The sequence below is a fragment of the Palaemon carinicauda genome, chromosome 14, assembly GCF_036898095.1.
Source record: "Palaemon carinicauda isolate YSFRI2023 chromosome 14, ASM3689809v2, whole genome shotgun sequence".
Classification (NCBI taxonomy): Eukaryota; Metazoa; Arthropoda; class Malacostraca; order Decapoda; family Palaemonidae; genus Palaemon; species Palaemon carinicauda.
The window spans coordinates 135,567,857-135,581,265 of NC_090738.1; the positions used below are offsets into that span (position 1 = coordinate 135,567,857).

Here is a 13,409-nt window from a genome sequence, read left to right on the forward strand (position 1 = left end):
ATTTCACAAAACTCATCCCTTTACCCCCTTGGACGTACCGGTACGTCCTTGCAAAAAACTGCTATTTACAGTTTTTCGCATATTTTGGATAATGTTATGAGAAACTTCAGGCATTTTCCAAAAGAATGAGACCAACCTGACCTCTCTATGACAAAAACTAAGGCTGTTAGAGCAATTTAAAAAAAATATATTGCAAAATGTGCTTTAAAAAAAAAACGCCTAGGGGTTAAGGGTTGGAAAGTTCCAAATAGCTTGGGGGTAAAGCAAATATAACCCCGAGGTACTGCAGTCATCAGCAACAAGAAAAAAAGTTTCTCTAACGGAATTGAAAGATGAAAATCAATGAGAATTGTATACCCGATTTATTAAGAACCCATATTTGTTATGACTTTAATAGGGACATGTATTATTTCCCACAGGGTTTTAAAGCACAAAAATAACTAAACCAAAAACAGAACTAATAATTAAATTTTTTATTTCTAGACCTACCTGATGTTCATATTGCATTGTATCTAACAGCTCAGTTTATAGAAATTTATGCCTAAAATTAAAACAAATTCCGTCTTAAAGTATTTCCTTTCACTTGGGCCCACTATTCTATCTGATTTCTCTTCCTCTTGTTTTGTTAAAAGTTTTTAGTTTATACTGTATAGGAAATATTTATTTTAATGTTGTTACTGTTCTTAGAATATTTTTTTTCTCGTTTCCTTTCCTCACTGGGCTGTTTTCTCTGTTGGAGCCCCTGGGATAATAGCATCCTGCTTTTCCAACTAGGGTTGCAGTTTAGCAAGTAATAATAATAATAATTTTTGGGGGTCGCCGACATCAAACAAATGAAACAGAAAAGGGGACCTCTCCTCTCTACGTTCCTCCCAGCCTGTCTACTAAACTAATAAAACACACTAGCGGTTAATGGCAAGAAGCGAAGCTATGGCACCCGAAGGTTCTCTGTTGCTATGGTACTGCAGCCTCGAAGTCTAAACTATTCACTATCCCCGATATCACGTCAGTGAGGAGAAGGCGTATATGAACATCAGGCAAGTATAGAAATAAATATAACTATCAAAATTTAGTTTACTTCTATAAACACCAGCTTCCACCTTCCAACAGAGGTGAAGGAAGGGAATAGGTAAATTATAGAATTAAAATAAATTATATATTAACCCTTTTACCCCCAAAGGACGTACTGGTACGTTTCACAAAAGCCATTACTTTACCCCCATGGACGTACCGGTACGTCCTTGCAAAAAAATGCTATAAATTTTTTTTTTTTTTTATATTTTTGATAATTTTTTGAGAAAATTCAGGCAGTTTTCCAAGAGAATGACACCAACCTGACCTCTCTATGACAAAAATCAAGGCTGTTAGAGCAATTTAAAAAAAAATATACTGCAAAATGTGCTGGGAAAAAAATAACCCCCTGGGGGTTAAGGGTTGGAAATTTCCAAATAGCCTGGGGGTAAAAGGGTTAAAAATTTAACTGGTCTAGATTCGTGGTAACAATCCTTGAAATACAGGACTAAAGATTTTGTTTCCTGTAGATATTCTAACTGCAGTGTTTTGAAATTATGAAAATTGTAAATTAATTAAACTTAAAAATAGTTAAAAGGCCAAATTGCCAACATCTACTATAGGACCTTGAGCCCAGCATAAATACGGTATTTGGAAATTTTGAAAATAGTAAAATAACTGAGCTCAAAAAAGTTAGAAGGCCCAAATTGCCAGCATCCACTATAGGACCTTGAACCCAGCAATCTCGATATAAGAACCAGGATTCTTCAAGATGCTGTAATGCTCAGCAAACACCAACAAGGTACGTTGTTAACCCTTTTACCCCCAAAGGACGTACTGGTACGTTTCACAAAACTCATCCCTTTACCCCCATGGACGTACCGGTACGTCCTTGCAAAAAACTGCTATTTACATTTTTTTTCATAATTTTGATATTTTTTTTGAGAAACTTCAGGCATTTTCCAAGAGAATGAGACCAACCTGACCTCTCTATGATGAAAATTAAGGCTGTTAGAGCAATTTTTAAAAAATATACAGCAAAATGTTCTTGAAAAAAAAAATAACCCTTGGGGGTTAAGGGTTGGAAATTTCCAAATAGCCTGGGGGTAAAAGGGTTAAGAGGCCAAATTGCCAGCATCTACTATAGGACCTTGAGCCCAGCAATCTCGATATGAAAACCAGGATTCTTCAAGATGCTGTAATGCTCAGACACACCAACAAGGTATGTTGTTAAGCTGACAGTAAAAGGCTTGCCAAAATTATTTCTGTAAAAAATTAGAGATGTAAGTGTAGCAGCAGTAGGGGACTCAGCAGTATGAAGCTTCATCTGTGGTGGAAATGTGGGAGGGTGGGCTGTGGCACCCTAGCAGTACCAGCTGAACTCGGCTGAGTCCCTGGTTAGGCTGGAGGAACGTAGAGAGTAGAGGTCCCCTTTTTTGTTTTGTTTCTTGTTGATGTCGGCTACCCCCCAAAATTGGGGGAAGTGCCTTTGGTATATGTATGTATGTATGTATGTATGTATGTATGTACTGTATGTAAGTGTACTCCTAATATCCTGAACCTTAACTTTTTAGGATTTTGTATAAGATTTAGATATACAGTAATTCTTCGTAAGTTTCTGTGACCAAACCTCTAACTTGAAATATAATTGAATTATTGTTTTATTATTACTTTTTATTGTTTATCTATGACATTTCTATTTTTGACATTGTTAATAGTTTATTATAGGACATATCTGTTTTGACGGTGTTACTGTTTTTAGAATGATATATTGTTAGTTTATTCTCATCATTTATTTATTTCCTTATTTCCTTTCCTCACAGGGCTATTTTTCCCTGTTGGAACCCTTGGGCTTATAGCATCTTGCTTTTCCAACTAAGGTTGTAGCTTGGCTAGTGATAATAATAATAATTTCTGGGATTGAATTCGTTACTTCCAGCACACAGTTCTTAGGTAAAGAAAATCCTCAACTTGAAAACATTCAGAAACAAACACAAAACCCCCTGAAATTGTAAATCCCAAATATTGCATCAATAGTTCATAATGAAATACCGTAATAAAGGGATTTTGACAAAGGAAAAATCTATTTCTGGGCTCGACCTGTGTCGCTCCGTGAAATGTTCCGCTGGCATCATTTCTAAGGCATAAAAATTGCTAAATATACCAGAGAAAAAAAGGTTGCATGGAATGCCAGGAATAAACCCAGCTCGCTCACTCTACGAGTGTCGGTATAGAAAACTGGGGCGTGATAGAACCACGACCATAGGTCCCCCACCAGTTAGACCTCTCCCTCATCGACATCCCCTGTCTGCTGCCTCCTACTACGACTATTCTTCCCCACCCCTACACCTGCCCACCCCCTTAACCCATTTCTCCATAGCATCCCAGACCATCCACGACTGGAAGATGCAAAATACAGTACACCGGAAGATGCATTAGCAACTCTCTGGTGGATATACGAGGTGCCTCACACTGAGGGACCTGGGGGAACCCAAACAAAAAATAAGGCAATAAGCACCAGCGTTGGCCAGAAAATATTATATCCTTCAACGCAGTAAATAAGACGACATTTGCAAAATGAAACTGGACTATTTTGTTCGACTTTCGCAGCTGAAAAGCATAGGTCTACGAGGTATGCGAGGCCAACCCTAGCCAAAATTATAATAAATTTAGACTTACAAACAGCTTCTTGGAACATATATTTTTAATTTTAGGACTATAAGCAGTTACTCATTACTTTACTTTTTACTTTTAAGGGTTTATTTCTCGCCCTCCATCAGACACTAAGAGTCTGTTCAGGCGGGCCTTGGTGGGTGAAAATAATTTCTTTCCAGTTAATATTTTCCTATGTATCTTAAACCTCCTGATACTACTGAATTGTACAGTATCTCTTCAAACATTATCATAATTGGTGAATTTGGGGGCATTAAGACCACAATTTACACTATAAAATAGACTGGTTTACTATGAAAAAGTTTAAACTTTTTTAAAAATCTGATGACTGGCAAGAGATTTTACAAATCTTTGTGAAGAATTTATCCAAAACATTAAATCCCTCTTTGTAGACAATAATAAGCTCAAAATATGACTTATTTTACTGTTAAGAAAATTTTACAATTGCAGAAGACACTTTAAACATACACATACAGGCACTTTTGGTTAAACCTTTTAAAACTTCCACCAAATTCAGTCAAGGTAAGTTACGAGAACCTGCTGTCTAAAGAAAGTTTATGCTACCTTATTTTGAAAAATCATAATGCAGCAACATGATTAATACCATTAGGACCGAACCCCGACCAAAGAGAAAAGCAGTAATAAACATGCAAACCAACCAAAGCAAGTAGAAGAAAAAAAGCAATACGAACTATTTCAAAAGGATTCCCATCGCTTACCTTGAAGAGCAGTGAGACCCTGATCAACCTCCTCCCACAACTTTTCTTCTTGCTCCGGGTCCTCCCCATGATCGCCTTCCTCTTCCTCTTCGTAGTCACCCTCCTCGCCTTCCGATTCACCCGCTTCTCTTTTGTGGTAGCCCTTTCTTTCGCCGGACCCCTCTTCATCGTCGTCGTCGTCATCCTCGGCGGCTCCCCTTTCGTCCTTGGATTTTTTTCCAGTTGCCTCGACATCTTCCTCTTCTTCTTCCTCCTGAAGGAAAGACAAAATAATTGTAAAAAATAAAAAGTATTAATAACTAAGGAATTTGATAATACTCAACCTTCTGTGCTAATTCTTTCCCTTGATTCTGAAAAACTGGAAGGGCAAAACTTATCAACCAATACTATCTTGAATAAAATGAAATATGAAACAGATCTTTCATTATATAATACTAATAGAAAAAGTGTGCGGGCTAGCTAACAAGAAAGAGATGCTATAATCTTGCATACCCAATGACCACTACTTTTCAAGATCAAACGAGTATATGATTAACCTTTTTGAAATACTGTAACAAGGTTTTCAACTGCCACTAATAATAAAAAAATAAGAGAGAATATCACAGAAAGGTAAAACTGTTGAAATATACTCTAACAAGGTTTCAAATTTCCAATAATAAAAAACCACAATAGGCAGAGAATATCACAGAAAGATAAAATTGAAAAGTAACTAAAGGGGCATTCAGAGAGCGAAGACCTCCGCAACGGCAGCTTACTTCTCGACCATGACCTTTGACCTTAACATGTATTAATTGGAGTGGATTTTCATACACTTAAATATGAACTAAGTTTCAAGTCTCTGTGACAACGACGTCCAAACTTATGGCTGATTATGTTAATTGGACATTTTGCTTGACCGTGACCTTGACCTTCCAAAATTTAATCTTTTCTAGCTTTACCCATAACAGATAATCCCTGCCAGTTTCATTTCTCTACAATTAAAATTGTGGCCAGGAAGCTGTTCACAAACAGGGGCAAAAACATAACCTCCTTCCAACTTCATCGGTAGAGGTAATAAAGGAGAAGCAAAATAAGTTTCAACTTACCGTTGGAGGAGGATGAGCATCCTGGTAGTGAACGAGGTGGTCGAATGAGCGACAGTGACGCTGAACGCAGCGCGAGCCCAGGGAAGTGTCGCCTCGGATATACTTGCAGCAGAGGCTGCAGTAATAGGCTTCGACACGGCTTACATAATCCATTCCTGAAAAATTTAATGAAATTAAATAAAATACCATAATAAGATATTATATAATTTATTGCAGTAAACAAGACAACATTTGCAATATAAAACGGGACTATTCGTTGACGTTTGCAGCTGAAAATCATCAATACTACACAGTATTCTAGAAGTTTTATTCCAGCTGTGACCAAGTTGTGGAATGATCTTCCTAATCGGGTAGTTGAATCAGTAGAACTTCAAAAGTTCAAGGTTGGAGCAAATGTTTTTATGTTGACCAGGCTGACAAGAGTCTTTTTATAGTTTATATATGACATCTGTTTTTGACGCTGTTAATAGTTTATATAGGACATGTCTGTTTTGACGTTGTTACAGTTTTTAGAATGATTTATTATTAATTTATTCTCATCATTTATTTATTTCCTTGCCTCACTGGGCTATTTTTCCCTATTGGAGCCCTTGGGCTTATAGCATCTTGCTTTTCCAACTGGGGTTGTAGCTTGGCTAGTAATAATAATAATGCGTGTTAGGTGAATTATACCCTAGGTAAAAATTTAGCAAATTTTGACTTAAACACCTTTCTGGAAGCTATAAAGTTTAAACAGTACTGTCTTCATTATCAATACTATTAAAAGTAGTAACAATTCAAATTGCATAATCTGTGCTACCAATATAATCAGGACCACAAAAATGGGATTTTGACGAAGGAAAAATCCATTTCTGGGCGAGAGACCTGTGTCGCTCCGTGAAATGCTTCTTAAAGCACCATTTCTAAGGTATAAATACTGCTAAAAATACCGGAGAAAAAGTTGCGTGGAATGCCAGGAATAAACCCAGCTCGCTCACTCTAAAAGTGTCGGTATAGTAACAGGGGCGTGTTAGAATCACTACCAGAGGTCCCTTACCAATTAGTCCTCTCCTTCCTCAATATCCCGATACTACGAGGTGCCATTCTACATCCAACTACTCCCCTCTACTACGACTACCCCCCCCCACCCCTACCACTACCCACGCTTCTACCCTCATTCCTTATCTAGCATCAGTGAGATTCGGACGTGTTGTTTTCATAGCTTTGTGTTTCGGTGTTTTTAAAAGATGTCTGACGTTTTGGAGATCCCTGCTCCCAAGATGAGTACTGTATTATAATATTTATGATAAAAATCTTTACCACATATTGTAGAACAGTAACTATAAATAATATAAAGTACAGGATTGTATTATTGGAAAGAATATACTGTACTATCCTTGTTCTAAAGTAGTTTAACCAAAACTGAATTAATTTCTAAAATACTGATGCAGTCAGACAAAGCGTCTGATGAATACTACAAATTTTATAAATTTTTCATTTATCCTAGCTATAAAAACCTGAATCATTTATATGGGGTTATACTAATCACGTTTTCTACGACAGGCCAATCATAATTTTGGTTGATTGCATCATGTTTCGTGCTGGATAAATGCAGCGCATGTTCAAGGAGAGAGCGGAAAAATTACTCCTACGAGACAATTCCGTCCTTAAGAAACTTTGACGAGGACGTCGATAATTCTTTCGGGCAAGGAATTCTAGTATCGCTCAAACCAGGGCCTGTTTCATGATCTAGAACTAGACGTGAACTTCCATGAGAGCTATAGGAACTGTTTTCAAAATTGTCAAACTGTCCTTAGCCAAGATGACAAGGTCTTGGAACAATCTCCGTTCTAGAATAAGCCTAGTAAGGGTTCTACTTTGACCTGGATGGCCGTTGTTTATTGACCAATTCTTCCCAGGGAAGCCATTAGTTAGGATTCTACGTGACGTGTCAAGCAAGATCACTGCGACTAGTTTAACCCTTTTACCCCCAAAAGGACGTACTGGTACGTTTCACAAAAGCCATCCCTTTACCCCCCATTGACGTACCGGTACGTCTTTGCAAAATAATGCTATAGAAATTCTTTTTTTCATATTTTTGATAATTTTTTGAGAAAATTCAGGCATTTTCCAAGAGAATGAGACCAACCTGACCTCTCTATGGCAAAAATTAAGGCTGTAAGAGCAATTTTAAAAAAATATACTGCAAAATGTGCTGGGGAAAAAATAACCCCTTGGTGGTTAAGGATTGGAAATTTCCAAAGAGCCTAGGGGTAAAAGGGATAAGATTGATCGTGTAGCTCTCTCTATTCAGACCGTAGGTCTCTTCAGGCTCATCACGAGAGGTTCCAAACCCATTGATTGTTTCTTATAACTAGAGGGGCACTTAGTAGAGCGCAGACCTCCGCCGTGGCAGCTTATTTCTCAACCTTGACATGTATCAATTGGCGTGGATTTTTAAACACTAATATATAAACCAAGTTTGAAGTCTCCATGACAACGATGTCCAAGCTTATGGCTGATTACGTGAATTGGACATTTTGCTTGAAAGTGATCTTGACCTTATAAAATTCAATCATTTTTAAGGTTTTTACATAACAGTTAATCCCTGAAAGCTTCATTACTCTTGGGTATTCTATCTTATTTCTCTTCCTCTTTTTTTTTATTGAAGTTTTTATCATTTTTATATGAAAGATTTATTTACAATATCACTGTTTTTAAAATATTTTAATTCAAATTGTTCATTACTTCCCCTGTAGTTTATTTATTTCATCTCCTCACTGTGCTATTTTCCCTGTTGGAGCTCTTGGGCTTATAGCATCTTGCTTTTCCAACTAGGGTTGTAGCTTAGCTAGTAATAGTAATAATAAATCATGTTGAATTAAGAAAAAAACATAAGTCAAGATAGCAAAACACTAAAAGGGTAAACTAAATTAATGTGAGAGAGAGAGAGAGAGAGAGAGAGAGAGAGAGAGAGAGAGAGAGAGAGAGAGAGAGAGAGAGAGAGAGAGAGAGAGAGAGAGAGAGAATTTACATACCAACGGGCTCGGTCACATCGTCCTCATCCTCATCGAGATCGTCTTTTTCCCAGTCGCCATCCATGGATATGTCGTCGGTATCGCGACCACGTCTGCGTTTCCTGCCCTTCGACGAAGACTTCCTCATGCTCCCTTCTTCGGCAGCTTCTACTTCATCCAAGCCTTCGGTGATTTCCTCGTGCTCGGACCCGACTTCCTCGTCTGTTTAAATATCCGAGGGTTGTTTACCAATGGACAATTACTATTACATATAATGGAATGAAAATTACAGAAGATTCCAAAGGATTTTCAATCTATCAGTTTAATACATATAAACTTGAATTCTGCTTATTGCTTATATTATTTCATCCAGTTTAATACATATAAACCTGAATTCTGCTTATTGCCTAAGTTATTTTATCCAGTTTAATACATAATAAACCTGAATTCTGCTTGTTGCCTAAATCATTTTACCCAGTTTTAATACACAAAGCTGAATTCTGCTTATGGCCTAAATTATTTTATCCATTCCCATTCATGACACATATCGGTCATGTTCTCTAACTTTCCACTAACATGCTACATTCTGTACCAAACTTATATGAAAATCAAATTTTTCTTTAGATTACATTTGTCTGTGAACTAATCTCTCTTGGAGAGTGACAAGAGCATGCCCAAACCATCTCCATCTACCTGAGATCAAAACATACAACTGCGCTCCACCAGGCACTAGAAGAGATGGGAGACCCAGGCCTACATGGATGAGGACTATGAAGCGTGAAGTAAGAGATGATGAATGGAGAAGTATTGATTTAAATGCTCAAGATAAGAAATGACAGGAGAAATCTAATTGAGGTCCTTTGCGTCAATAGGCGTAGGAGGAGATGATGATGACATTTTCTATCTTTTATAAAGCTCAAAGTCTAGCTGTGATGGACCACCACTTTACTAGACATTCTTCATTTCATTTCTACATGACATGACTCGATTCAATTATACCAATCCACTTGAAAATAAAGAATGAAATTCTTACCATGCATCCACTACCAATAATCCTTGTTATTTCCATCCCTTACTTTTGTCCATCCATATACCAAGGCACTTCCCCCAATTTTGGGGGGTAGCCGACATCAACAAGAAACAAAACAAAAAAGGGGACCTCTACTCTCTACGTTCCTCCAGCCTAACCAGGGACTCAGCCGAGTTCAGCTGGTACTGCTAGGGTATCAAGATCTCACTATCAAAATCTTAATAGCTCTGCTCTAGAATGGGAGAAAATATCTGAGCTATAGATTAGGCCCCTGCCAATTTATTCACATTAAGTTAATCAAAAAAACTCTCAAAACTACATTTCCTTGGAAAGGGGACACAAATCAGAGGTATTTTTTAGCACCTTAGTATGGCAAGAGTAGGCTTAGTCCTTTGTTAAAACACAGAAAGGTTAGAAAATTATGAATGGGAAGAAACCTTTTTTGTGGATAATTCTTCCATACTAGATATTCCCAAGCAAACCGAGAAAAAACAACAGGATCTCAAAAAAATTTCACTTTGGAAAATCTATATCATACTTCATAAAGAAATACATCAATATTTTAGCTTTTTGTGTTGAATGCTCTTTATATATGAAAGATCTTTTTATACTTTTTAATCATCCTAAAATATTTTATTTTAATTCTTCATTACTGCTCTTGTAGTTTTTTCATTCCCCTTTCTCACTGACCTATTTTCCCTGTTGGAGACCTTGAGCTTGTAGCATCCTGCTTTTCCAACTAGGGTTGTAGGTAAGCCAATTATATAATTTTATTCCAAGTTTGAAGTCTCTGTGATAACGATGTCCAAACTTAAGGCTGACTAAGTGAATTGGACATTTTGCTTGACCGTGACCTTAACCTTCCAAAATTTAATAATTTCCAGCTTTTTACATAATAGTTAATTCCTGCAAATTTCATTGCTCTTCGATTAAAATTGTGGCCAGGAAGCTGTTTACAAACAAACACACACACAAGGGTGAAAACATAACCTCCTTCCAACTTCTTTGGAGGTAATGATTTGAAACCCACCAGCTATCTAGTAACAATGATGATAGCCAAATAGTAGATTGACAATCAAAACTAGTTGCACTTTTACCCTAACGGGATTGCAACGGCATTCAAACAGCGAATAATAAAATCACGTACCGTCTTCACCCACAGAGTCTAGAGTCATGAAATTGGCAAGATCTAAAACGTCGTCGTCGTCCTCTTGGTCTTGTTCGTCGCTGCGACACTCGCCGCCGTTGTTATCTATTTTGGCTGTTCTGACCTGTACAGAAAGACAAATTGATCAGAATAAACCAATCATATGAGAATTGCATTAATTAATAATACATTACTACTGCTAATTATACTTTACTGTACTTCATAGAATAATCTCGAAAAAGGGAAATTTTTCCAATGCTTAATTGGGCGAAAAACAAATTTCTTCCCTTGATAAATCTCATGAAAAGTATATTTCTCCATTGATAAATCTCGAGAAATATATTTCTCCATTGATAAATCTCCAGAGAAGTATACTTCTCCATTTATAGATCTCCGGAGAAATGCATTTCCCCGTTGATAAATCTCCAGAGAAATATATTTCTCCATTTATATATCTCCAAATAAATGCATTTTCCCATTGATAAATCTCATGAGAAATATAGTACTACATTGACCATTCTTTTAAAAAATACACAGTCCATTGACCACTCTTATGAGATATACATTGATCCATAAATCACTTACAAAAAATAAAGACATCACATAATATTCACTACTCTATCAATTACAATTAATATGGTACAATAAACTTCAAACCAACCATATTTCTAGACTTGTCGACAGGATTTTTCCCCAGAGATGTTGATGAAGTTGAACGGCAAAAGTGCAAAGAGATTCCAAGAGATAATGGAAGTTAAAAGGTAGAAAGTAATACAGCTGATGGCAACTGAATTCAAAAGAGTAAACAACTAGAGGGGCACTCAGCAGAGAAATGACCTCTGCCGCGGCAGCTTATTTCTCGACCTATTGCTTGAACAACTAGAGGGGCACTCAGTAGAGCGATGACCTCTGCCGCGGTAGCTTATTTCTTAACCCTTTTACCCCCAAAGGACGTACTGGTACGTTTCACAAAAGCCATCCCTTTACCCCCATAGACGTACCGGTACGTCCTTGCAAAAAAATGCTATAAATTTTTTTTTTCATATTTTTGATAATTTTTTGAGAAAATTCAGGTATTTTCCAAGAGAATGAGACCAACCTGACCTCTCTATGACAAAAATTAAGGCTGTTAGAGCAATTTAAAAAATATATACTGCAAAATGTGCTGGGAAAAAAATAACCCCCTGGGGGTTAAGGGTTGGAAATTTCCAAATACCCCGGGGGTAAAAGGGTTAAGCTATTGCCCATTCTTGACCGGTGACCTTAACATGTATTAATTGGTGTGAATTTTCATACACTTAAATGTGAACTAAATTTGAAGTCTCTGTGAGACCTATGTCCAAACTTATGGCTGATTATGTGAATTGGACATTTTGCTTGACCGTGACCTTGACCTTCCAAAATTTAATAATTTCCAGCTTTTTACATAAGTTAATCCCTGAAAGTTTCATTACTCTGTGATTAAAATTGTGGTCAGGAAGCTGTTCACAAATACACAAACAGGGGCGAAAACATGACCTCCTTCCAACTTCGTTGGTGGAGGTAAAAACAAGCACCTCGGGCAATATACAGCCACTACTTAAGCGAGTATAAACAGTATTCCAAGAGCTAAAAGTAATCAATTATGTACAAGGTACTGTACCATACTTACTCTCAGGTGACTAATAGATGCAATGTGGTATTCGTACACCATCCGGCTTGGGAATGTGATGCGGCACATGGAACAGCGTGGATGCAAGTAATGTCGTTGCATCTGAAATGGAAATATAACGTGTAATGATGAATTATTAATCAACTCTGTCCTTCAATGAAATCATAATCACAAAGAAACTAAAAAGAGACATTGTTGGTACAGTGAGACAATTCTATAAGATTGAATTTATGTACAGTCAAAGTGAATTAAAATACACACTGTTGAATTAAACTACACTGTCCTTCAGACTAAAATTATTGATTGAAAATTTAATGAATAATCTATAGTCAATTCTTTTTAGTGAGGCAGATTTGCACCTTTTAGCTCGGAAAAGTTTCCTGATCGCTGATTGGTTGGACAAGATAATTCTAACCAATCAGGTAGCAGGAAACTTTTCCGAGCTAAAAGGGCACCCACCGCTGCTAGTCAGTGAAAATGTGCCTCATTAAAAAAAATTGAGTATAACGATACATAATTCTATATCAAGGACATAAGTGCAGTATTGTAGTAATCATGTGTTACTGGTCCTTCCGATAGGGAAAACTTTCCAATGTTAAAAATGACAAGACTCTTCCTGTTTAACTACAAGCATCATTTTTTACTCTGAAATTAAGAGCTAATTAGTAACAGCATCAAACTATTCATGAATTAATACACATTACTAAGGCTAAAATATATAAGCTTACAACATCGAGTAGAACTTCAAAAGTTCAAACTTGCAGCAAATGTTTCTAGGTTGAAAAGATTGATGTCTTTTTATAGTTAATATATGAAATATCTTTTTAATGTTCTCACTCTTTTTTATATATTTCATTTTAATTGTTCATCACTTCTCATATTATTTATTTATTTCCTAATTGGGCTATTTCTTTCTGTTGGAACCTCTGGGCTTATAGCATACTGCTTTTCCAACTAGGGTGGTGGCTTAGCCAGTAGTAATAATAATAATAATAATAATAATAATAATATCACTTCTCATATAATTTATTTCTTTCCTAATTGGGCTATTTCTTTCTGTTGGAGCCTCTGGGCTTATAGCATACTGCTTTTCCAAC

General features: G+C 36.7%; 2 protein-coding genes across 3 annotated transcripts in view; one reads left to right on the forward strand and one right to left on the reverse strand.

Moving 5' to 3' along the window:
* Positions 1 to 13,409, forward strand: part of LOC137653788 (solute carrier family 45 member 3-like) — a 250,798-nt gene that overhangs the window by 98,775 nt on the left and 138,614 nt on the right. The window lies entirely within an intron of this gene.
* LOC137653785 (uncharacterized) overlaps positions 1 to 13,409 on the reverse strand; it is a 41,447-nt gene that overhangs the window by 12,980 nt on the left and 15,058 nt on the right. For both annotated transcript variants that reach the window (XM_068387429.1, XM_068387430.1), the window contains exons 8-12: positions 12,313 to 12,414; positions 10,662 to 10,785; positions 8,506 to 8,706; positions 5,489 to 5,643; positions 4,404 to 4,656 (exon numbers count right to left, since the gene is read on the reverse strand). In XM_068387429.1, the coding sequence (XP_068243530.1) occupies positions 4,404 to 4,656; positions 5,489 to 5,643; positions 8,506 to 8,706; positions 10,662 to 10,785; positions 12,313 to 12,414 (835 nt within the window). The remainder of the gene's footprint in view (positions 1 to 4,403; positions 4,657 to 5,488; positions 5,644 to 8,505; positions 8,707 to 10,661; positions 10,786 to 12,312; positions 12,415 to 13,409) is intronic.